This window comes from Haliotis rubra, unplaced genomic scaffold, assembly GCF_003918875.1.
Source record: "Haliotis rubra isolate DU_JTF1 unplaced genomic scaffold, ASM391887v1 Scf95, whole genome shotgun sequence".
Classification (NCBI taxonomy): Eukaryota; Metazoa; Mollusca; class Gastropoda; order Lepetellida; family Haliotidae; genus Haliotis; species Haliotis rubra.
The window spans coordinates 1,404,148-1,428,419 of record NW_025767690.1 but is presented as its reverse complement, the minus strand read 5'-3'; the positions used below and the strand labels follow the sequence as shown (position 1 = coordinate 1,428,419).

Sequence of the window (24,272 nt, the reverse complement as noted above, 5' to 3'; positions counted from 1 at the left end):
ATTAATTGTGCGTTTTATTGTTATAGCTCATGTTTTAATTTTCGGTAAAATCGTTGCAGCCCATGTTATTAATTGTGCGTTTTATTGTTACAGCTCATTTTTTTAATTTTCGGTAAAATCGTTGCAGCTCATGTTATTAATTGTGCGTTTTATTGTTATAGCCCATTTTTTAATTTTCGGTAAAATCGTTGCAGCTCATGTTATTAATTGAAAATATTATTGTTATAGCCTATTTTTTAATTTTCGGTAAAATCGTTGCAGCCCATGTTATTAATTGAAAATATTATTGTTATAGCTCATTTTTTAATTTTCGGTAAAATCGTTGCAGCCCATGTTATTAATTGAAAATATTATTGTTATAGCCCATTTTTTAATTTTCGGTAAAATCGTTGCAGCCCATGTTATTAATTGAAAATATTATTGTTATAGCCTATTTTTTAATTTTCGGTAAAATCGTTGCAGCCCATGTTATTAATTGAAAATATTATTGTTATAGCTCATTTTTTTAATTTTCGGTAAAACCGTTGCAGCCCATGTTATTAATTGAAAATATTATTGTTATAGCTCATGATTTTCATTGAACAGAGTATTGACGTAGCCAGTGTTTTAAAATGTACGTAATATTGTTAAAACCCATGCTACTTAATGCACGTAATAGTGTTGTAGCCCATGTTTTAAATTGTATGTAAAATTGTTTTAAACACATATCTTTTGCCTTTGACATCCCAGTACTGCCAAATTATATCATTGATATTTTTAATGCTGTGGCTCTAATCTATTCTATTGTTTCAACTGTCAGAAGTTCGGTCATGTGTAAAATCCCTGTAAGAACAAGTTGACTTGATACAAATGTGGAGACTCTTATTACGATTGTAAAATATTTACTATCACTAACAAGTGCACATTGCAAAGATGTTTATGTGACATCTTCAACACTCTGGACATATGAGGCCACTGGACAGTAACTCAAAGAGTCAGTTACTCCGAGGACAGAAAACAAGCAAAGTTGATTGCGTCTGAGAATCCCACGCCCCAATGTTATGCTTATGCAGTCAAAATAGTGAAGTACGGTGGCGTTTGTCATGTTTTACAGTGTTTGCCAATTGACATCCTATGACACAGTTTAACATGGACACCCCAGTCAAAGATAGTTCATTCATCCCCCGAACGACCAGCGCCAGCCAGAGTAACAACAAGTAGCATCTTTAACGTGGATTGGTGTGACGTGGCTCGGGAATCGAAGCACTGAACCTTCACTCTGAGCATTTGTCCTTTAGACAGAGACAGCAATGCATGTACGAAAGAGTGTCAGTACTTTTATCACAATCAGGATATAACCTTGACGTCGCCAAGGGCAAGCAGAGGAATAACTGATAATTGACAAGTGCGTATTTTGAATTGTGTCAAATGTTCCATGCTTATTCGTTTTTGTTTTCAGGTGGACGGTTGACTTAATATGACGTTACACTGAAATGTAGAGACAAAACAACTCAATCGGGAGAATCGAGAACCAACTTTATATACAAGAGCATGATGCATGCGTTGTTACTGATGGTGAAGACAATACTATCACTCCGTCACTCGTCTTCTCCCACAGAGGATTATGATAAACCAGAGAAACAAGCTGATGTGCTTGCAATGATACTGTATAAACTTCTCTTATACTCTTAGACCTACACTCGTTACCCAGCACTTGATCTTTGAGTGAGTGAGTATGGTTTTACATTCCAGCAATATCACGGTGGGGAACACCAGAAATGGGCTTCACACATTGTACCCATGTGGGGAATCGAACCCGAGTCCTCAGCTTGACAAGCAGATGCTTTAACCTTTAGGCTACCCCACCACCCCTATTTATCTTTAATGAACGGTGAGTGAGTGAGTGGGTTTGATTTACTATAATAATGTTAAAGCACTGTGTATAACTTCTCTGAGAGGCTTTGGCGGGCATTTAGGAGTACAAAGGAAAGATAAGAATATATAAAACCTATGCCGAAATGCCATTCCTGTTGTTGCAAGGAAGTTATCCATTCATGTATTCTTATCCTTCTTTAAAGTGATGTGGATGGAAATTCCAAACGATTCAACAATAACTAAAACCCGTCCTGCGAATATCTACATCGCAATGCAGAAAGTGAGTAGTTTAATAGAAGGACGATGGAAGAAGTTACAGCTGTCAGACAATGTTGTTTACCCACATACAGAGAGGCCGTTCTTTGTGACAAGTAGTAAACCATATCGGAAACACGTTGAAGCTCTTTATTCCGCAATGTGTGACACGTGTAACATGTGGAACAGGCTTCGAAGTGTCAGTATAATAGAGCCATAGTGCCTTTCCGATCATATCATATCGATTTGTTACATCATCATAAAAACTACTATCATCAGTAGCATAATATTGTTTAATGCAGTTGGAAACATACTAACAACACCAAATACTTGAAGGAACTTTCATGTCACATAAGACTTCAGACAAATTACGTCCTCTGTGTCATTTCCCTTATGTATTGGGTTTCATGTTATCGTTTCTGTTGAGCTCCTGAGTGCCGGACACAATGCCATACGGTCGTAAGTGGTAAATGTAAAACTCCAGATCGTACATCTTCTGTGGTTTCACATAGTGGAAGGATATGGCATAGTCGGAGATGCTCTCTATACCCTGAAATATAAAATGATAATGTTAGATCTTTACATTAATCTAAAAATACTTACATGTCGACTTTCATTCCAGTGTCGAAGAAGAAGAAGTGTATTGTGTTTTAGGCATTCGGCTCACATACAGAGTATACAATATATACAGTAACTCACACAGTGTGCGAAATAGTTTCCAAATTTTGCTAGCCAGTCGGGTTAGCTTTGCCTGAAAGCTACTAGCCCACAGAATAATTCACTAGCCCGAAATGTGAATGTAGAAACTAAGCAAGGTAAAATCATAATTTATCCGGCCATAATCTTGCATGAATTTAAAGTGTGTTATAACTTAACAAATCGGAGAGAGTGTTACATTTAAGAAATGAACCCATGAAAATTCACTAGACAGTCGGGCCAGTGACTAAAGAAATTTACTGGCCCGACCGGACTTTCACTAGCCACGGGCTAGCGGGCCAGTGGCTATTTCGCACACTGAACTCACACAGTCAGATGTTACGTACAGTATTACATTACTTTGGATATACAATATTTTTCAATGCATTATGTCTTAAGCTTGTTGCATGTTTTAAATATAATGGCAGGTGTAAAATATCGGTATCATTTCTTGAGGTCATAAAAGAAGAGAATGCAAGTTCTGGAGGTTTACTAAACTTGTTTCGCATATACAGAATTCTCTGGCTAATAAGAGTAGGGCATGAAAAGACAAAGTGGATTTCAGTCTCTATACCTCTTGTACATAACTTCCAAATCCTTTAATTTTTATCAATCCTTATTTTCCTATCGTCACTGATCATTAATCCTGCCAAACCCAATCTGAATCTAACAACTAAGTATCGCAACTTTCCAGAGGTTAGTATGAAAAGATCTTTTTCGGGTTCAAGTAGACTTGTATACGATTCACGATTCGTGTACTTTCGTGTAAATTCGAATGTCAATTTTGAAAAAAAATATATATAAATATATGGAGCGTTCCCTGAATTCATTTAAAATACATGTATACGAACATTGCCAACCGCCTGGGACAAGACAATGCCATAACCGTATGAGAATACAAGGTTTCGAATATGTGAAGGCCATGTTACATTACCTACATTGTATAAGTGTGGGAGTATTTTGTAGGCTATTTTCGGTAGACAGAGCCTGATACTGATATTACATCGTAAGCGAAGTGAGTGAGTGAGTGAGTAATTTTAGTTTTACGCCGCACTCAGCAATATTCCAGCTATATGGCGGCGGTCTGTAAATAATCGAGTCTGGACGAGACAATCCAGTGATCAACAGCATGAACATCGATCTGCGCAATAATCATTAGTGATATGCCCCTATAGTAGTCTGGATTGTTTGTCCCCCTTCTGAAGTAACGGGATTATAACAGAGGACACCCATAAATGTGGAAACATTTCTGCTCCAAAGATTTTGCTACAAATATTTCTAATGCATGGCATATTTTCAGGCCTGGAATATTTAAACATTTCTGCTAAGATATTATCAAGGTCTGGCGCTATTTCGTAATTTCAAATGGTTAATAGCTTTGGTTATCTCACTATAACTTATGGCTGATTCCAATAATAATTCGTCCACATCTTCATAGGGTGCACGGTGTATATTATCGTTAACGTTAACATTTACATTTAGAACGTCATACGTTTCTTCATTTGAAAATATTCTTTGAAATGCGTAAACCACTTGTTTTGAAATATATTCTGGCGTAGTTCTAGGACTTTTCAGGAGTTTTATTTGTCTCCAAAACTGTGATGGCCAGAAGATAGTATTTGTTAATTTGTCAATATATCCTTTATTTAGGTCAGCCTTAAACTTTCTGCAGCAGGTTCTATAATATATTTCGTTTTCTACAGTATTACTCTATAAGCGTTTGTACGATATTTTCTAAAACTTCTCAGAGCTTTACGGGCGTCCTTCTCAGCAGCCTTACATTTTGTAGGTAGACGTGGTTTCTTCGAGTCATATTGTACACATTTCAGTTTCTAAGTAGCGAAAAATGATTTGACGACAATTTTTCTCGTGCGTGTGTTAATAATACACCGGAACTGTAATCATTCCAAACTATTTTTTCATTGAGGATGCAATCTATGTTTAGAAAAGAAAATAGAAATTTGTTCACGAATAGAAAAATTACACAGTATTTCAAGGGGAAAATGATCTATGTCCTGGCGTTCACCAACTTTTAGGAAGGAAACGTATTTTTGAAAACTCGGATGAGGAGACAAAGTAGTCATTTACACTACAACCACTTCCCCCGCAGTGTGTATACTCGCCTGACATATCACCAGTCACGCGACCGTTTACAATAAACAAATTAAATGTGTAACACAATTTCATCAACACGTGATCAAATCTGTTGATGACACTATCACGTGATCGACGGTCACCGACAGATGTATCATCATAACTTTCGAACCGACCAACAGAATCAATTATACACTCTGATAATCTGCGTCTTCTATTCTCCCTGCTTCTATTATGGACTATTTGATATGTATATGAAGAGCGGAAATGTAACATTGTTTCATATAAGTGAATACAATGTATATACTACTAATATGTATTGTTATATATTTGAGGTTTGGAGATTTGGTCATTTTTAATCATTGAAAATATGTTTTCGGTTGATATGATTAAGGCTGCTCCAGGCATGCATAGAATTAGCCCCCTACTTTTTAAAAAAGTTGATCCCATGATATGTGTAGAAAAGACGTTGATGAAGTGCATCTGACTCTAATAGCTCTTTCCGTGCCTCAAATCATTATATTCAAGTGATGACGATATGTTAGACAGGAAACACTGTTGACGTGTATTTTCCACTATTCAAATTTTCATTATATTTCTGATAAAAAATCTAGATACAGTACATAGATCACAGATTTGCCTAAAACAGATGTATCCAGATTTCTCAACAGGTTACACTACATCTGGCTTATTTAAGACTTCCAGCATTAAACTGCTTCGTTTGAGTCGCTTTAAAGCAGGATAATACAGGCTTCCGCCGCCGATGCTGACTGGATGATTCACCTGACCAACCGCCAGAAAGGTTTAGTACGGTACCAAAGTAAAATTTCTGATTCTGATGAGATACACACAGATTTCCTTTAGATAAACATAACATACTGTGTTTCACTTACCTTCTTAGCACCATTTGCATCGTACTTGTAAAACCACCGTGGGTATGTACCCGCCAAATGCATCTCAGGCCGAAAACAATGGAATCTGCTCCTCCCGAGAGCGTCTGTTGTGTTGACTGTCCTCACCCCCAGGTTCTCCATACATCTGCCGAACGCTGCATCTTCTGCACCACCATCAGGCCTGCACAGTGTGGGATCGTGTCCCTTCTCCCCATATCTCCTCAACGCCTCCTTACTCAGCACATACCCTCCTCCGCCACTGTAGTACCCTTGTTTGACAATTACCTTAAAATGGTGGCCAAAAAATACAGGTTCGGATTTGTTTTGTGACGTCAGAAAGTATCGGAGATTTTCTAAAATAACATATGTGTCATCGTCAGCTTTCATGAACCAGTCAGCATCATCAAAGTGGTTTTCGTAGATGTAGCGGAAAGCCTGCATCGTTTTGGCCGTCAGATGCTTCCGGCCTTCCGACACGTTTAATCCGATTGTAGGGAACTTTGGATCTGTCACAGAGCTCATGAAGAGGACTTTGTTGCAGCGCCTAGCCCACGTGTCACGAACTACACGTGCTTTAACATACAGGTTCTTTGGTGACGTCATAATCCAGCACAGTACTCTCGCCTTTCGATGCAGAGCCTTGGATATGTCATCATTGTCTGTTCCAATAAAACAGGAATCATCTTTGAGCTATCTCGCCAAACAATTTCACACGGTAGTTCGTTATACCCATAGTTCGTAATACCTTTAGTTCGTTATACCTGTAGTTAGTTATACCCGTAGTTCGTTGTACCCGTAGTTCGTTATACCCGTAGTTCGTTATACCCGTAGTTCGTTATGCCCGTAGTTCGTTGTACCCGTAATTCGTTATGCCCGTAGTTCGTTATGCCCGTAGTTCGTTATACCCGTAGTTCGTTATACCCGTAGTTCGTTTACCCGTAGTTCGTTATGCCCATAGTTTGTTATACCCGTAGTTCGTTGTACAGTAGTTCGTCATACTCGTAGTTCGTTTACCGTAGTTCGTTATACCGTAGTTCGTTATACTCGTAGTTCGTTGTACCCGTAGTTCGTTGTACCCGTAGTTCGTTGTACCGTAGTTTTATATACCCGTAGTTCGTCATACCCGTAGTTCGTTATACCCGTAGTTCATTATAAGCGTTGCGACTAAAAAATTACATCAAATTGCCGGACCTAATATATCCGTCAGTTCGTTATAAGCTTGTTCAGTATAAAGATAGTTGACTCATTGTCTTATAGAGCAGGCTGGGATGGAGCTGTTAACGTTTTGCTCACATTTATAGACGCTGAAACAACCTCCAAAGTGACTATTGACCTTTTTCTCACGTTCGTCAGATTGAATCTCGAACGAAATAACAAAACGGCCAAAATATATTGTCTGTTTACTTTCAATGTATAAAATACCGATTAAATAATAGTTATATAAAGTATTAATCGATTTCTGCAGAGCCTCGTCTTAATATTTGTTTGAATATTGCTTACTGCCGAGGAAAACCAGACTAACTTATCACCCACCATACATAATACACTCTTCAAAAGAAAAAGAAACGCATAGGTGATTTTGAGAATATTGAATTTATGTAGCTGTGGTAAAAAGGATACAAATATACTATTTCTTTTCCAAACGTCATCTTTGTGTGATTGTAAACAGCTTCAGCGCCAAACGGGGCAATTCTATTTCTCTTGTTTTAGAAGTGTTTGAAGGAATATTCGCCAAAACGTCACCAAGAAAACATGCAAAGCAAAATGCACGTGCTAGTAAGCGGTGTTTTGAGTGTGTGTGTGTGTGTGTGTGTGTGTGTGTGCGTGCGTGTGTGTGTGTGTGTGTGTGTGTGTGTGTGTGTGTGTGTGTGTGTGTGTGTGTGTGTGTGTGTGTGTGTGTGTGTGTGTGTTTTAATATTAAGATGCCACATTGATTAACTTTTCATTATTATGGGTCACAAAAGTTTAAAGCGCTGAATGTGATTTCAACTCGCACCTTCCCTAGACTATGTAATTCCACCTGTTGAGAGTGGGCCGAGGAGCTGCGATTAAAGTTACCTGCCCCTTTGTTGATGTTTGTTCATGTTCTGCTTCCGGAAGGCTCGAGAAGCGTCTTTGTCTTTTGCCATCGTTTTTGCTGGATTTCTCCAGAACTATATATATAATGGATTATAAGCGGTAGTTTCTGAGATGTTCGACAAACGACTTTGAGGACTGCTTTGGATTTACCCTCATCTGTCTGTCTGCTAACATCGTTCACTCACCTCGTCAACAAATCTTCAATCAGCACATCGACAAGAATCCAGACTGTGGTAACTATGAACATTTAGTCAATATTTTAGATTTGTAAATCTATAATATTGTATTAGAAATCTGTACTGTCATTCATTGTACTGACTGACTGAGTTTAGTTTTACGCCGCTTTTAGCAATATTCCAGCAATATCACGGAGGGGGACACCAGAAATCATTCATTGTAACTTTGCTCATTGTTTATTCAATATATTATTGAATATTTTAGACTTGTCTGTGTTCTTTTTTGCTGGTTCAAAGGGGACTCAGTAACCTTTTTCATGGCAATTCATAAAGTGTAACAGCGGAATGGCATGCGGTATCGATCACTATAAAAAGGCAAACGTTGTGTTTCAGTGTTTTCATTTGTTTTTGCCTGGCAAAGAGGAAATCATCATGCCACGACTGAGTGCCGCCAATCGAAACATCGCCATAGGCCGCCTTGAAGCTGGGGAGTCGCAGTCTGCAGTTGCGGACATTTGAACGTTCATCAGAGCACCATACCTCGCCTTTGGGATCGTGTCCTGCAGACTAATTCCGCCCAAGATCCCGAGAAGCGGGCGTCCAAGAGTTACCACACAAGCCCACGACCTCTTTATCCGGGTTGTTCACTTGCGTCATTGTCCTGCCACAGTACAGAGACTGCACAACGCATATCTTGTTTGAGAAGAATGTTTGACCAAACTGTCAGGAATCGATTGCATCAAATGGGGATTCGACCAAGAAGGCCAGTTGTCGCCCAAGTTTTGAGAGACTTCCATCGGCGCAATCGCGTAGAGTCTGGAACTGGAACCTTAGAAACTTGAGGCGAGTCTGGTTCCGTGATGAATCATGATTCCTTCTTCACCGGCAAGATGGAAGACAACGTGCTTACAGTCGGTGAAATGAACGTGTCGAAATTGCACTCGACAGATTGGGTGGAGGCAGTGTCATGGTGTGAGGTGAGATATCTTGCTCATAAAGATCTGATTTAGTGGTGGTTCATCGGGAATTTGACAGCAAATCGGTACATCAATGAAGTCCTTGCACGTCACATGCTTCCGATTATGTACCGACAGAGGGAGTTGTTCCAGCATGACAACGCTCCTTCACATACAGCACGCGTCACAGTCCGCTACCGTGTCAATTCTAACCTCAATGTCTTGATAGTTCCGAAAATATTATTCAAAGCGACGTAACAACCAAACTAACACTTTGTGGTACTTACCTTAATGCCTACTGCTTCATTTCCGAGTGAGATACCAGGTAACAATAACCCCGATGTACCCCCAAGACGTGTCACCACACACTGTGACTTTGCTTATTGTCTGTCACTATGTGCCAATGTTACATTTCCAAAACACGGCTGCCCGGTCATGAATACATTGTCCCTTGGCACTTCCCGATTGCCCCAGCTACAAAATGCCACAGTAAATTGGTCAAATTGCCCCAATGTTTTAACATGATTAAGCATACATGTATGAGCATTTCAGGCTATAAAATCATGTTTAGTAATTGACATTCAATGCTATGGTATGTTGAGGAAATGTTGAGACTCTGCTCAGCTAGATCAGGGTGGACATATGAGCATTTCAACTCCTTGTATAAATTTATTTTGGATTAAGTGCAAGTCATTCACTTCTTCCAACTGAAAAGGTGACCACCAACAGCAGGAAATGTTTATTGGTAGTAAGTGAAGGCGAATCTCATAATAAATAAATGTGAAGGCTGGACACAGAGTCTCTGCGGAACTACAGTATATATATAGAGTGTCCAAGAAGAGGTAAGATGAAGCCGACAGGACAGGTTCCCCTATAGCGCTTACATGCACCATCTCTGATGGATCATTTCGCAGATAGCCGGGACGGTTACTTTTGACGTCAATTTATCGGCAATCGACAGTGTCCCCGATGAAGATACCCTTCACAGTAAAGACACACAAAACCTCTCGGACATACTTGAAGAAGACATTCAAGAAAGGTACATATTATGATGGTGGCATACAGAGAAAAAACCCAGTGTTTCGATTTAATCTGAAACTGATGGTCTTGCCTTCTATCCCTGCTTTAGAGATCCGTCATACGTTTAAAGAGCTGACCGAGACCGTCACCCCAGCAACAAGCTTCGTCAGCTAGTGGGGCATGGGGCATTTTCACCTAATTTGCTGGAGCATTTTTGGGTGGGGCAATTTGACAGTTGGATTTTCTGTCCAATAAAGTTTAAACCCAATGATATAACTGAAATACATTTTCGATGCATAACTATCTTTTAAACCCACTCGCCCGAGAATCATATGCATAAATAGAAATGTATATATTTTTGTTTCAGAAAGGAGTAACAGTAGTACGGTAGTTTACTGTACACAGTTGCCTCCGTTTGACGTTTTAGTATCCGATTAACGTTACCTTGAATTCCCAGTCAGATCCTCCACTTATCAACACCATGTTCATGAATTTCAAAACGACAGAAACATACTTGACCGACGCTATTTCAGGGTTGCATTCCATGCTTATAGATGACGCGTTCTGATCACCTGACATACTGTTCACAGTGGCGTCAATACAACCTTCTCACTCAATAGGATGGCAGAGTATACTGTCCAATCGTAACTCACCTTTATGGAGATGCAGGTCTCCGAATTTTATATTTCCAGACAAGTATTGTTCCAGCGACTTCGGAAATTCTTCATGGAAGTCCTTCGATAGATTCTGCATCTCCCTTGAATGAACATTTTGTGAATTTACAGTGTTCACAATAGACGAGACGAAATGAAAGTCGGAATGTTCCGCTTTGAATAACACAACACAAATGGACGCCAACGATAATCCGACTGTTAAACCTAACACAGCAGCAGTTACTTTTGTGACAGGAGGGAAGGTGGCCATTTTCCCGTTATTTCACTGTTGTTGATTTACATTCACGTAACTGGGTCGAATGTCCCTTTGTAATTTGTACCTTCACTCTTCAGGATAATATGTAACGTGTTGAAACCAGATCTCCTTGGCAGCCACAGTATGGATACTGGATTTCAACTCTGCAACACCATTCTCACAGTTAATCGCCGATCGCTTAAAGAGGCTGAAAAGAAACAAACGATCAATCAGACTGTGGTCATTTGGACAGTTTTGATGCGTTTTTAAAAGGTTACTAGATTTAAACAAAATTATTCACCAGTATGCATTCCTTGATTACCATCTCAATAACACAGTTTCAAAATGCCCAAACTTATAACGTAGGTGTATATTTACCTGTAGTTGCGTATCGGCAACATTTCTGTCTTCTGGTGGCCGTAACAGATGTTTATTGAACGGCGAGAGTCAGACTTTTGTCTGGTGTATCATGATATTTGAATGCATCATAAAATGTGTATATCTGCCATTATTAAGCAAGTCATTTGGTGACTGTTGGTAGGCAATTAATTATTGGCTACTGGACACAAGACCCACAATATAAGGTGGATCGTCGTCGTCAATTTGCCGTGTGTTGTTTACATACAATGGGTGGAAACAGCTTGTCCCCCTTTTGGTCTGAATTCTAAAATAAAACTAAACCTGTTGCTTATATGTACGTCAGATTCCTCAGTTCTATTTAAAAATACATCCTTTGCCGTTCTCAGCACTGTTTAACATATGTTATATTTGGGATTACACTTTCTGAGTAAAGTACAGATTCTAGTTCTGGGTTGAGTTCCATCCGGGATCCGAACCCACACCCTCAGCCACCGACGCCTAGACCGCTCAGCCACCACGGCTTCCACAAAAATGGAAGTCGGACAACTGGTAGTCTAGACTGCGGACTTTGTGTACCCCTCTGATTATTGTTATTTGGCACGCCTCCCACGGCCGAAAGCTATGAAATACACAATGCCATTTTAGAAAGTGGTCAAATGTAACGTATGTTATATTTGGGATTACACTTTCTCAGTAAAGTACAGATTCCAGTACTAGGCACTGTTTGTTTGTTTTGTACTTTATCGCCATATTCAGCATAATTTCTCTCTGTATGATGGGATTTGTCAACACGAAGATGCATATTGTAAGCGTCCACCAACGCTGTCCAGTACGAAAACGGGCAATGAACCAAGTTACCGAGCATGACAACAATAACCACTCACACTCACTCACTCACTCACTTATATTTATACTGTCAGAATCGATCGGATATAGTTTCATTGACTGACGCCCTAGGACATAGTTAATAATATTTTTCATTGATAATTACAGGTTGTTTTCTCGTTATGTCGAAAGGAATTAGGCTATTAATACAGCAAACACTGAATCATGGACACTATTTCTCAGACCCGTACCACCACCAGTCCTTCTACTCCTACAACAACTACTACTGCCCCTACAATAACTACGTTACTACTACTACTCCTGTTGCTGCTGACCCGTGAAGCTCAGGGTTAGAATATTGATCTTCAGTTACCCATGCTTGTCGTGAGAGGCGACTAACGGGATCGGGTGGTCAGGCTCGCTCACTTGGTTGACACATGTCATCGGTTCCCAATTGCGCAGATCGATCCTCATGCTGTTGATCACTGGATTGTCTGGTTCAGACTCGATTATTTACAGATAGCCGCCATATAGCTGGAATATTGCCGAGTGTGGCGTAAAACTAACCTCACTCACTCACTCACTAATTCTAAAGCAGACTTGGAACGGGGTTTGCTGGTAATAGAGGAGCCCCTTTGCATATAATGACCCCACAAGGATGTTTTGCGTCTATAAGATGGAGGGCTCTGTTTGTCCGTGTACTGAGGTTCCCCGCGTAACAGACTCAGCATCACATGAGAAGGTATGTACTTACAGTTCGATCTATTTGGATTTCCTTATTGATATATCATGACGTTCAAGTAATTATCTTACATTGTCATCTAGCAGCCTTTGTGACAGACCACGTATTAATCGTCGCAGCCAATACCCAACTGTGGTACACGCATAGCTGGAGTTATTAACAGTCGTTATAGGTGCTTTGACACTATAATTGATCTTTCATGGACTTATTGTGTAAAGCTATATGCAAATTAATGACAGGCCTCCATGCTACTCTTTCACATGCATGGCTCTGTTTCACTCCTTCACGCAGGCACGCATGCACTCACTCACTATACTTTTATAGTTTTCTACCCGTTCAGTTTGGGCATACACTTCAAAAGGTTCAAAAGAATTTGCTCTTACCTGTCTCTCAATGTTAGATAAAACGGTCTGATTCCAATCATATCAAGGTGGCGTCAGACGCTAAACTAAAGCATGAACATATTAAGGAGAGTCCATACAATTGTGCCTATATGTATGACATGTACGTTATATGCCTCCTGGCCATTCTATTGGAGAACACAGTAGCTTGTGAATAACAACATATTTACTAGACATCTACATCTATGCTGAAACGTATAAAGTATCTTGCCTAGATTGATACTCACAAACTTCCAAAGTACCAATGAAACAATACATCATTTACAGTCAAATCCCGATGAGTCGAATGCCGGTGTCTCGAATATTATGCATAACTCGAAGTACCTGTCGGTCCCGACCATTCCCTGTTTAATTGTCATCATTTGAATACCGGTTACACGAATTCGACTCATAAATGCACACGATGACTCGAGAAGAAAATTTGGTCCCATGAGATTCAAACAACAGCAATCTTGTATACATAAGCCGAAGTCAGTCAATGAGAAGTTGATTGGTGTAGCAAACTGATCCAATTAACATACCAGCGCGGCTCACACCTTTCCGCCTTTGATGGGTGAGTTCAAAAGGCAGATTAGTGATTTTAGGAAAATCACTGTCTGTGCTAATCAGACTGGAACTGATAAGGTGCCCCTAACAGTGATAGGGAAATCATTAGATAAACAAATGCTTAGGCGGAGGAATTAGGACTGGATCATCTTTTTTTCTACCCTCATAGGCATACCTATGTCTCGAATACATCGATAAGTCGAATTTATTACTTGGTCCCCAGCGATTCGACTCATCATTGTGTTTCATAAACCTAGAAATCATAGAATGCTAAAGTTGGACGCTGTATATCCTCTACATAACTCATACATGCATATGTTAAATGAACACACATGTGTCATGTTTCCTCATTACCTGGTACCGCCCGTGTCATTTCAATATCACCTTGATCTCCGTTTCAGATTTTGTCAGTATTATTAGATTCATGGCATAAAGAGAAAGGAAGAGTATGATTCACGAACCAGTATGAAATAGCGATACCAGGTGCTCGCAGAAATGTATTGCCCTGTTCCACTAAGAATGTACTCTGCAGGCATTTGCTAGTCTGTCTCACAGTCCCTGAAACACATTATTTTCCCCACGAGCAAACCCTCCCTGCAATGTTAAACCCTAAATAAAGCAAGTCTAGATTTTCCCTGAATCTCCCAACACACTTGGGCTCCTTTTTAATTTAAATCAGTTGATTTGTTACTATGAAAAAGAAACACTTTATTGACATGTGATTGTCCAGCTACACCAATTATGACGTTTAGCGAAACAAGATATGTATACGCATCCATTTTCTGTTAACTGTGAATAATGCGGGCCGAAGTTATAAATATCGGAGGACACATGACTTCACTGTAGCTTATAGAAACATTCCTTTTGAACATTTTTAGTAAAATTACCGTCTCACTGACAGTGGTCGTTACGATATAAAGAAGAAAACCTACACAGCTCCCCACGCTAGGGGTCAGTAAAATGTTTATTAGAACATACTAACGTTTTACATCCAAGACAGAAACTGCCAGTTGTCTTGTGGTCTGAGTTGGCCGCGATTAGGACCCCAACAGAAGTAACGGAGATGTGATTCAACGGACTGTTATTTTAGTCAGCTAAGTCCGGATTACAAAGCATTGTTCTCATAGCAAGTTGATTGTTGGGACTGTTATTTTAGTCCGTAATCCGTCATTGAGAGAGCCAGGATTATAAAGCAAGATTTAATGATAAATTAAGAACAACTTTGCCGGGACTCAGAGAGTAGTCCGGAGTATGGAGAAAACCGGATTTGACAGATTCCACTGTATATATTCAAGGCCTAAGCGTTAGGCTAGTGACATGTGCCGTATACCGCTGTGCCGTATTGTAATGGCACCAGTGCTTCCAGAACGCATATGAAAATCGCATTTGAGGAAGAGTGTGGTTTCAGTAAAAAATATCGTTCACAAGCTCATGCAGCCAAAATACACATCTGACAGACACGACGTCTAGTAACTATGCCAAATTAGTGTTTTAAGATATTAGGTTGCATTGTTCACAATCAGGTGTGTGTGTGTGTGTGTGTGTGTGTGTGTGTGTGTGTGTGTGTGTGTGTGTGTGTGTGTGTGTGTGTGTGTGTGTGTGTGTGTGTGTGTGTGTGTGTGTGTGTGTTTTCACAATTAGATGACACACTCATGGCCGCCATCCCAAACACAGCAGTAACAGCAAGTCAAGTGTTTCCCTGAAAACACAACATAGGGTACACGTCAACATGAGGCACTGCAGTCAGTCAAACTCATTCATGTTCCAAGTATTGTAATCCACACTCATGAAGTGAAGTGAAGTATACCTTTTATTGTCTGTTAATTTATTCTCGATATGAGTCTTTAACAACCCCAAAGTATTATGAACTATAACATTTATGGCATTGCCAAAGGCATGTCAAAGTGTAAGAACTATATTTTGCAGTCAACCAAAACAGCTAGTCAACACTGACTGACTGACTGAGTTCAGTTTTACGCCGCTTTTAGCAATATTCCAGCAATATCACGGCGGGGGACACCAGAAATGGGCTTAACACATTGTGCCCATGTGGGGAATCGAACCCGAGTCTTCGGCGTGACGAGCCAACGCTTTAACCACTAGGCTACCCCACCGCCCCAGCTAGTCAACAGGTTGTGTATGTATGTATGTATGTATGTATGTATGTATGTATGTATGTATGTATGTATGTATGTATGTATGTATGTGTGTGTGTGTGTGTGTGTGTGTGTGTGTGTATGTGTGTGTGTGTGTGTGTGTGTGTGTGTGTATGTATGTATGTATGTATGTATGTATGTATGTATGTATGTATGTATGTATGTATGTATGTATGTATGTATGTATGTATGTATGTATGTATGTATGTATGTATGTATGCATGATGCATACATTTTTATTTAACTCGTGAATGATTTAGTATCAAATTCGCTCTCGTTCGTTTGATACCAGTTCATTAACTCATTTAATAAAAATGGTATTTGACGGACGATCGTTTAGTATCCTCTATCTCTGCTGCAGTCTCTCACACTGTAGCGACATTCTCTGTATCATGTCGGACTGACAAGACATGGGTCAAATCTGAAAAACCCACTTCCTCAGCTTCAGTTAGTACAGTACACTCTTTCTCTCCTCCAGAAGATAAAACAACTGGAGGGGGTTCCTTTTTGGTGCGACAAGGTATCATACATTTAATACAAATCGTCAAAGAGTAGCTATTCGTCTGGCCCTGTATATTGCCTTGACATGTTATAGCTTGTCTCTCCCTCATCTGATATCCGACAGTGGTATCTTCCAAATCTATATGATCAGTTTCCTAAACCATGTCTCATCATGTGCGATCTGAACGGACACAACACGCCTTGGGGATGTGTCCATCATAATAACAAAGGCAAAATCCTTGAGGAATTTAGTTCGGAGAATAATCTCTGTATATCTAAGGATCATTCAACCACTTCTTCACATCCAGCTCCTGGAACATGTTCAGCCCTCAGTCTGGCACTCATCGACTCCTCCTTACACAATGAATGTGAATGGATGGTCCATGATGACCTGGGAGTGGGAGTGATCAGTTCCCCACCATTCTCTAAATCGTCAACCCTGTTGATGATCCACCTTTAACAAGGAGAAACTTCGACATGTTTTATTGGTCAACATGAGTCTGTGTGCACTGAACACTTGAAGCATTACCTTTTCAGAAAAAGTTAAGATCCTATGCAGTCGTATATACTGAATGTCATTGCTGACCAAACTATACCAGTCCTTTGCAATTCGACATATTCATAAACCATGGTTTAATAAAACATGTAAACAGGCCCGAAAGGGAAGGAAGAAAGCGGAAAAAACATTTTGCAGACATCCCTCAATCCATAATTTAGATAATGTTAAAATTTTAAATGCCAAGGTTCGTCGACGAGCATTTAAACAGAATTAGCGTCAGTCTTGGAGAAACTGTTACCAAAATAAATTCTCGCACATCCATTTCAAAGGTGTGGAATATGCTTCAAAGGATTAAAGGCAAAGATTCCAAACCTACTGTTCACCATCTGACGAATGGTGATAATCTATTAACTAATAAAACTGAAACAGCAAATATAATTGTGAAACTCTTGCCAAACATTCTTCATCATCCAGTTATGTTCCTTAGTTTCAAAAAATGTCAGAAACAACAGGAGAAGAACAGAATCAGACTGTGAAGATTATAATTAAAACAAAATCATTACATGAGCTACATAACAGATTATTTTGGTTTCCGGAGAACTCGTCGTGCTTGTGATCATTTAGAACGATTAGATTCCTTTGTTAAAATGCCATAGCATCTAAACACTTTTCTATGATCTTGAGAAAGTCTACGATACTTGGAAGAACAGCATTTTGAATGATTTATAAACACGATATTGGTTTGAGAGGTGGTTTACCGTGTTTTATATCACAGATTATAACAGACAGGCAATTTCAAGTCCGAGTGGGGACTCAATACAATCAAGATCAGTGTGTTCCACAAGGCAGTATTTTGCCTGTCACTTTATTTAGAATTAAAATAAACAGTGTTTCAAAGGTTTTAAATGGCTCAGTGGATGGATCACCTTTTGAGGATGGTTGTAATGTTTCTTGTCGTGATAAACAGATGCATACTGTAGAGAGGCAGTTACAAATCTGTCCCAACAAATTTCAAAAATGGTTTGTTGAAAACAGCTTCCAGTTTTCTAAATTGAAACGAAATTGTATACATTTCTGTAGAAAGTAAAAGTCGCACAAGGACCATGAACTATTTGTAAATGACACTCCAATCAAGGTTGTAAAGGAGGCCAAGTTCTTGGAAGTTAATTTTGACTCTCATTTGACTTTCTTACCACATATTAAACACATGCAGGCACTTGACTTGTTGAAAGTCATTTCAAATTCAAAGCGGGAAGGGGACCAAACTACCCTCCTACACTTATACTTATACACCTATACAGATCACTCACCCGTTCCAAACTAGATTACAGCTCCATCGTATATCGACCTTTTATCGACCACATTAACAAAATCAGAAACAAAATTAATTACAATATAGACAAGAATTTAATCAATTTAGAAATAAATACAATGCATACAAATCGTTATGTACAGATGGGTCCAAGGATGGTGGCGCAGTGACTTGTGCCAATGTCATTGGATCAAAACAATATCTTATCAACTACCAGACAACAGCTCTGTTTTCACACTAGACGCAACCGCCATATCAACAGCTCTTAAATGTATTTTAAAAACACCCTAAATATAAACAATATATGATCTTCAGGCTATCAAAAAATCTATCTTTGTTGATATGCTCGAATCCCCACGTCTCTCAGACGATTTCTGATGGTTTGTTCGGATAGTCTTCGTAGACCAGGCTCCCGTCCTGCGGTGTCCGTTGCTGTAGCAAATCGGTGACGTCGGGGAAGAACCCGGATGATTTTGGTCTTGAGCAGGAGTGGTCACTCTTGGCCTTCCACTTCTGGGACGATCTTGGGTCGAATTGAAGCAGGTATATTGATGCCTTATCGAGATATGGTGCTGTGGTGGACGTAGAAGTGTATTGAATGACAGAACGGGACTCCCCTGCTTCCAAACGTCCTTTGGCGATATTTAGGTAAGTAACATTCAACCTTGGCATTTTGTTATCTTCGATTACGTCGTAAATATTGTAATGAAGCGATGACTTTGGTTTGGCCTTTTATAGCCGATGTCTCTACTCATGTTTCCGACACATTGCACGTGCATTTTGTAGAGAGCTTATTCTGCTGGAACTTTTTATGTGTCGCTTTAATATTTTATGACAAACGTTTCCAAACGCATTTTGGGGTGCGTTTGCGAGCAATACACATCAACCACGACATGCTTAATGGGATTCAAGCAAGGGAATTGTCTTAATGACAATTGCTGTTAAAATATATCGGAATGCACTGCTGAAAACGCTTATGCGTTTGTGCCTTTTTTATGAGTGTAGTCTGATCTGGCTACTAGCCAAAACGACATTGAATTTGGTTTGTTACCTAGCCATATTGGAATCAATGGTAACTCGATGGCTGATGTTGCAACTAGGGTAGCCCTTTACAAACATACGACAACCCCATATACCATACTCATATTATATATGTGTGATCTAATGCAGAAGTGAGACACCCAAGTAGGTATTAATAGATTAGATCTGCCATTTGTGATTTAATGTAGAAGTGAGACACCCATGTAGGTATTAATAGATTAGATCTTACATTTGTGATCTAATGTAGAAGTGAGACACCCATGTAGGTATTAATAGATTAGATCTTACATTTGTGATGTACTGTAGAAGTGAGACACCCATGTAGGTATTAATAGATTAGATCTTACATTTGTGATCTAATGTAGAAGTGAGACACCCATGTAGGTATTAATAGATTAGATCTTACATTTGTGATGTAATGTAGAAGTGGGACACCCATGTAGGTATTAATAGATTAGATCTTCCATTTGTGATCTAATGTAGAAGTGAGACACCCAAGTAGGTATTAATAGATTAGATCTTACATTTGTGATGTAATGCAGAAGTGAGACACCCAAGTAGGTATTAATAGATTAGATCTTCCATTTGTGATCTAATGTAGAAGTGAGACACCCATGTAGGTATTAATAGATTAGATCTTACATTTGTGATCTAATGTAGAAGTGAGACACCCATGTAGGTATTAATAGATTAGATCTTACATTTGTGATCTAATGTAAAAGTGAGACACCCAAGTAGGTATAAATAGATTAGATCTTCCATTTTAGATGTACTGTAGAAGTGAGACATCCATGTAGGTATTAATAGATTAGATCTTACATTTGTGATCTAATGTAGAAGTGAGACACCCATGTAGGTATTAATAGATTGGATAAAATAAACCAATAATTCAATTGGTTTCACCTACTTCGGTTGTCAGTCCAGATTTGAAGAGGTCATTAAAGGACGATGTTGCATTGGCCATAAAAGATATACTCACAAATACATATTAAAAGGTGAGGATTCTCCGTTTTGAATCCCTTGTGATGAAGGAATCACGGTTAAGTATGTCTTGCCTGACTGTATTGATTTTTCCTTTACAAGGGATAAATAGTTCAATGTCAGAATGGTAGCTGATCTTTTCAATCAATGCAAGTCATGTTTAAGTTTTAGTTTTTAAAACAAATTGGACTAATTAATAAATTTTGATTTTGTATTGTAATTAGTGAAAAAAAAATTATTTACTAGATTTAAGAAATAACCTTGACTGTTAGTGACAATTCGTTCATAGGGGGTGGCATCAGCGTAAAATTATTATTACCTCCGTCAGGGAATGTAAATCCAATTTCATTCAAGGTATTTTTGGAACATTCTACCACTCACCCTAAAAGAAATAGAATCTGATGATGCTTTCAAAACTGCCCTCAAAACTCATCTGTTCAAACTCTCTTTTCCATAGACATTGTCTACAATCTTTTCTCTTCATAGCGCCATTGAGCAATATCTTTTGGAAATAGGCGCTCTATAAATCAATTATCAATTATTAATTTCATGCTACCTGTTTTAATCGTTGAATATGCGTTCTTATATTCTGTGGCCAATTTGACTACAATTAATTGGCAGCGGCTGAGGGGATGACGTAAACCCAGCTTGGGTACATGAAGGTAACAAAAGTAATAGAGGTCCCCATGGTCCACAGTATGGTGATCTACCTTCAGTTGCTGGCATCTATAGCCCTGTGTTTATATTGTGTTGTTAGTAAACAATTTAGTACTTTATATGCTGCCAAACTAGTTTTGAATCGAATTTAATAATCTACTTGTTATACTGTGTTTTGTTGACAGGATTTGCTTCATATATTTGTTATTAGCGTACAATTTTCTCTCGTTACGATATGGGTGAAATATTGCCGATGTGACGATAAATTGTAACTCACTCACTCACTATAGTCTTACACCGACATTCATAACCCAAAACGTGATCTTTGACAAAAGATAAATGAAATGAGTCTGATTCAACTATAATCATGTTATAACATAACGTCTTTGAGAGGTCTTTAGTAACCCATGCTTGTAGTAAGGTCGCGACTGACTGGTGGTCAGGCTTACTGACTTGTTGAACACATGTCATCGTATGTCAGTTACGTATATCTATGCTCATGCTGTCACAGCATTGTCTGGTCCAGATTCGATTATTTACAGACTGCCGCCATATAGCTAGAAAATTGATCCATTAATTTTGCAGGCTTCTTATATATATATTCATAATAACATGTATTCTATGAGCCATGTCATCTGCATCTATTGACCACCACATGTATTGCGTCGTCATAGCATTGTGACGTCATAAGCATTGTGACGTCACGGCCAGAGTTAACAGTTACTGTTCAGTTTACCTGATGATGGGGCCAGAACAAGCTCTGAAACGCTGTACTCGAGAATAAAAAGAAGATGTAACCCAGAAAAAATCTCTATGTTCATCAAATATCATCTTCTAAAATGCCATTCAAGCATCTAGCTAGAATATTGTTGAGTGCGGCTTAAAACTCAACTCACACACTTACTGTTAGAGATTCATTTTAAAATGGGAGTGCAAAGGAAAGGTAAGAATATATAGAACCTATGCCGAAACGTCATTCCTGTTGCTATAAGGAAGCTGTTATTCTTATCCTTCTTTAAAGTGATGTGGATGGAAATCCCGTGCTGCTCTACAGTTCAAACAGTTAAAAAAACGTCTTGTGAAGATCGATATCACAGTGTGAAAAAGTAAGTCGTTTAATAGAAGGACAGCTGTCAAACAGTGTTGGTTACTCCCGTACAGAGAGGCCGTTCTTTGTGACAAGTAGTGAACAATATCGGAAACACGTTGAAGCTCTTTGTTCCGCCATGCGTGACACGTTTAGCACATACAACAGGCTTCCCAATAAGAGTATAATAGTCCATAGTGCCTGTCCGTAGTCGTATCGATTTGCTCTCTCAGCATAATAGCTATGTATATGAGCAATAGTAGTAATGCTTTTTAATGCACTTGGAAACATACTAACACCAAATACTTGATGGAACATTCCAGTTGATCAAGACATGAGACAAAAGACGTCCTCTGTGTCTCTTCACTTATGTATTGATCTCCTACGTTCCGGTTTCGCCTTATCTTTTCTGTTGAATTCCTGAATGCCGCACACAATGCCATACGGTCGTAAGTTGTAGTTGTAAAACTCCAGATCGTAATCTCCTGTGGAGACACATATTGGAAGGATATGGTGTAGTCGGAGATGCTCTCTATACCATAAAATATGTACACTCTCTCAAAAAGAAACGCAACCCCTGTTTATTTTGGTAATGTTTATATCAATTTTAACTGGTTATTACATTTGTATTTTTAAAGATAATGCCATGAAATTTGACATGGTGAACCTTAGGTCAGCACGGTATAAGGTAACAGTTAACTCTCAATTTACGCTAGGGGGCGTTGTCTTCAGTATCTCGTTGTAGAGCCACGAGCTCTAATCACAGCAGTGCACCTCCTCGGAACAGAACGAATCAGACGGCGGATGTTTTCCTGGGGGGATTGCTCTCCACTCTTCCTGGAGTGCTGCGGCCAGTTCAACCAACGTGTGCGGTTGTGGTGTACGTGCACGAACACGACGATCCAGCTGGTCCCACAGATGTTCGATAGGATTGATGTCTGGCGATCTGGAGGGCCACGGCATCACGTTGACGTTTGAATTCTGTAGGAATGCCACTGTTGCACGAGCTGTATGAGGGCGGGCATTGTCATGTTGAAACAACTCCCTCTGTTGGTCGATTATCGGCAGAAGATGTGGCTGTAAGACGTCATCAATGTACCGTTGTGCCGTCAAATTGCCACGAATGATGACCAAGTCTGACCGTTGGTTGTAAGACATGGCTCCCCATACCATGATGCTTTCTCCTCCAAATCTGTCGACCTGTCGAACGCAGTTCGGTGCGAAACGTTCATTTGCTCGTCTATAGACACGTTGTCTACCGTCACGTCGTTGAAGAAGAAAACGAGACTCGTCACTAAACCAGACTCTTCTCCAGTTTCTGAGGGTCCATCTCCTTACGTTAGTACACCACCTGAGACGTTGGCGTCGATGTTGGCGTTTCAAGACGGGCCCAACAACTGGTCTTCTTGCACGTAAATTTGCCTCATGTAAACGGTTCCTGATGGTTTGGGCCGATACTCTCCTCAAACCTGGCACCTGTGTTGCAGTGATGGTGGGTGTGGCATGCCGATTACGTAGGTGGCTGAGTCGAATAAACCGATCCTGAGCTGGTGTGGTGATCCTAGGTCTACCGCTCCTGGGACGATCTTCAATTGCATGGAACTGTGTGTAACGATTCCAAAGTCGTGAGATTGTTGTTTTGTGTACGTTTAGATGACGGGCAACTGTTCCAAAGCTTTCCCCGGCCTCAATGCGACCAATGGCAATATTTCGATTTGCTGTACTCAAACGGGGCATTTTCGAACTTGATTTGCAGAGCAAATTATGAGAGAAAAATTACAAACTACGCGTGCTTTTAAAACCCTCTACATGAACTGTGTTTTCAACGATTTGCACGTGCAACAGGCTTTTAGCATTTTGTACATGACAATTTCGCACTTTCTCAAATAACACGGATACAAAGGTCATCATGTGTGAAAATGGTTCCGTTTGGGAGCTTATACTGATCAGATGGGAACGTATTAACAGTATTTTGAAGAAAATTCTAATTTACATTCACCATCTTTATTCTAGAAATGATGTCAGATATTTAGATAGGGGTTGCGTTTCTTTTTTGAGAGAGTGTAATAATGATGTTAGATCTTTATACTAAACCAAGACATACTTACATGTCAACTTTCATTATACACCTTCTAGTCCAGAATTATCAAAATTGTGGCTATTTGATTCGTAGTGAAAACGTGGTTATGACATCAACACTATACTCGATTTTCATAAACAGGTGCCCTGGAT

General features: G+C 39.4%; 1 protein-coding gene across 1 annotated transcript; it reads right to left on the bottom strand.

Annotated features, from left to right (window-relative positions):
• Window positions 1-2,384: 2,384 nt before the first annotated feature.
• LOC124264917 (glycoprotein-N-acetylgalactosamine 3-beta-galactosyltransferase 1-like) lies at window positions 2,385-10,776 on the bottom strand. Its single transcript, XM_046699698.1, has 3 exons — window positions 10,677-10,776; window positions 5,793-6,451; window positions 2,385-2,659 (listed from the first exon to the last, which is right to left on the bottom strand). Exons 1-3 carry the CDS (start codon window positions 10,774-10,776, stop codon window positions 2,501-2,503), a joined length of 918 nt encoding a protein of 305 aa, XP_046555654.1. The 3' UTR covers window positions 2,385-2,500.
• Window positions 10,777-24,272: the final 13,496 nt, after the last annotated feature.

Excerpts from the sequence above, each read along its gene's own strand:
- LOC124264917 (XM_046699698.1), bottom strand. The coding sequence starts at position 10,776 with ATGCAGAATCTATCGAAGGACTTCCATGAAGAATTTCCGAAGTCGCTG. Across the intron at positions 6,452-10,676 it reads AGACCTGCATCTCCATAAAG|ACAATGATGACATATCCAAG; the intron begins GTGAGTTACGAT and ends TTATTGGAACAG. Across the intron at positions 2,660-5,792 it reads ATGCAAATGGTGCTAAGAAG|GGTATAGAGAGCATCTCCGA; the intron begins GTAAGTGAAACA and ends TTTATATTTCAG.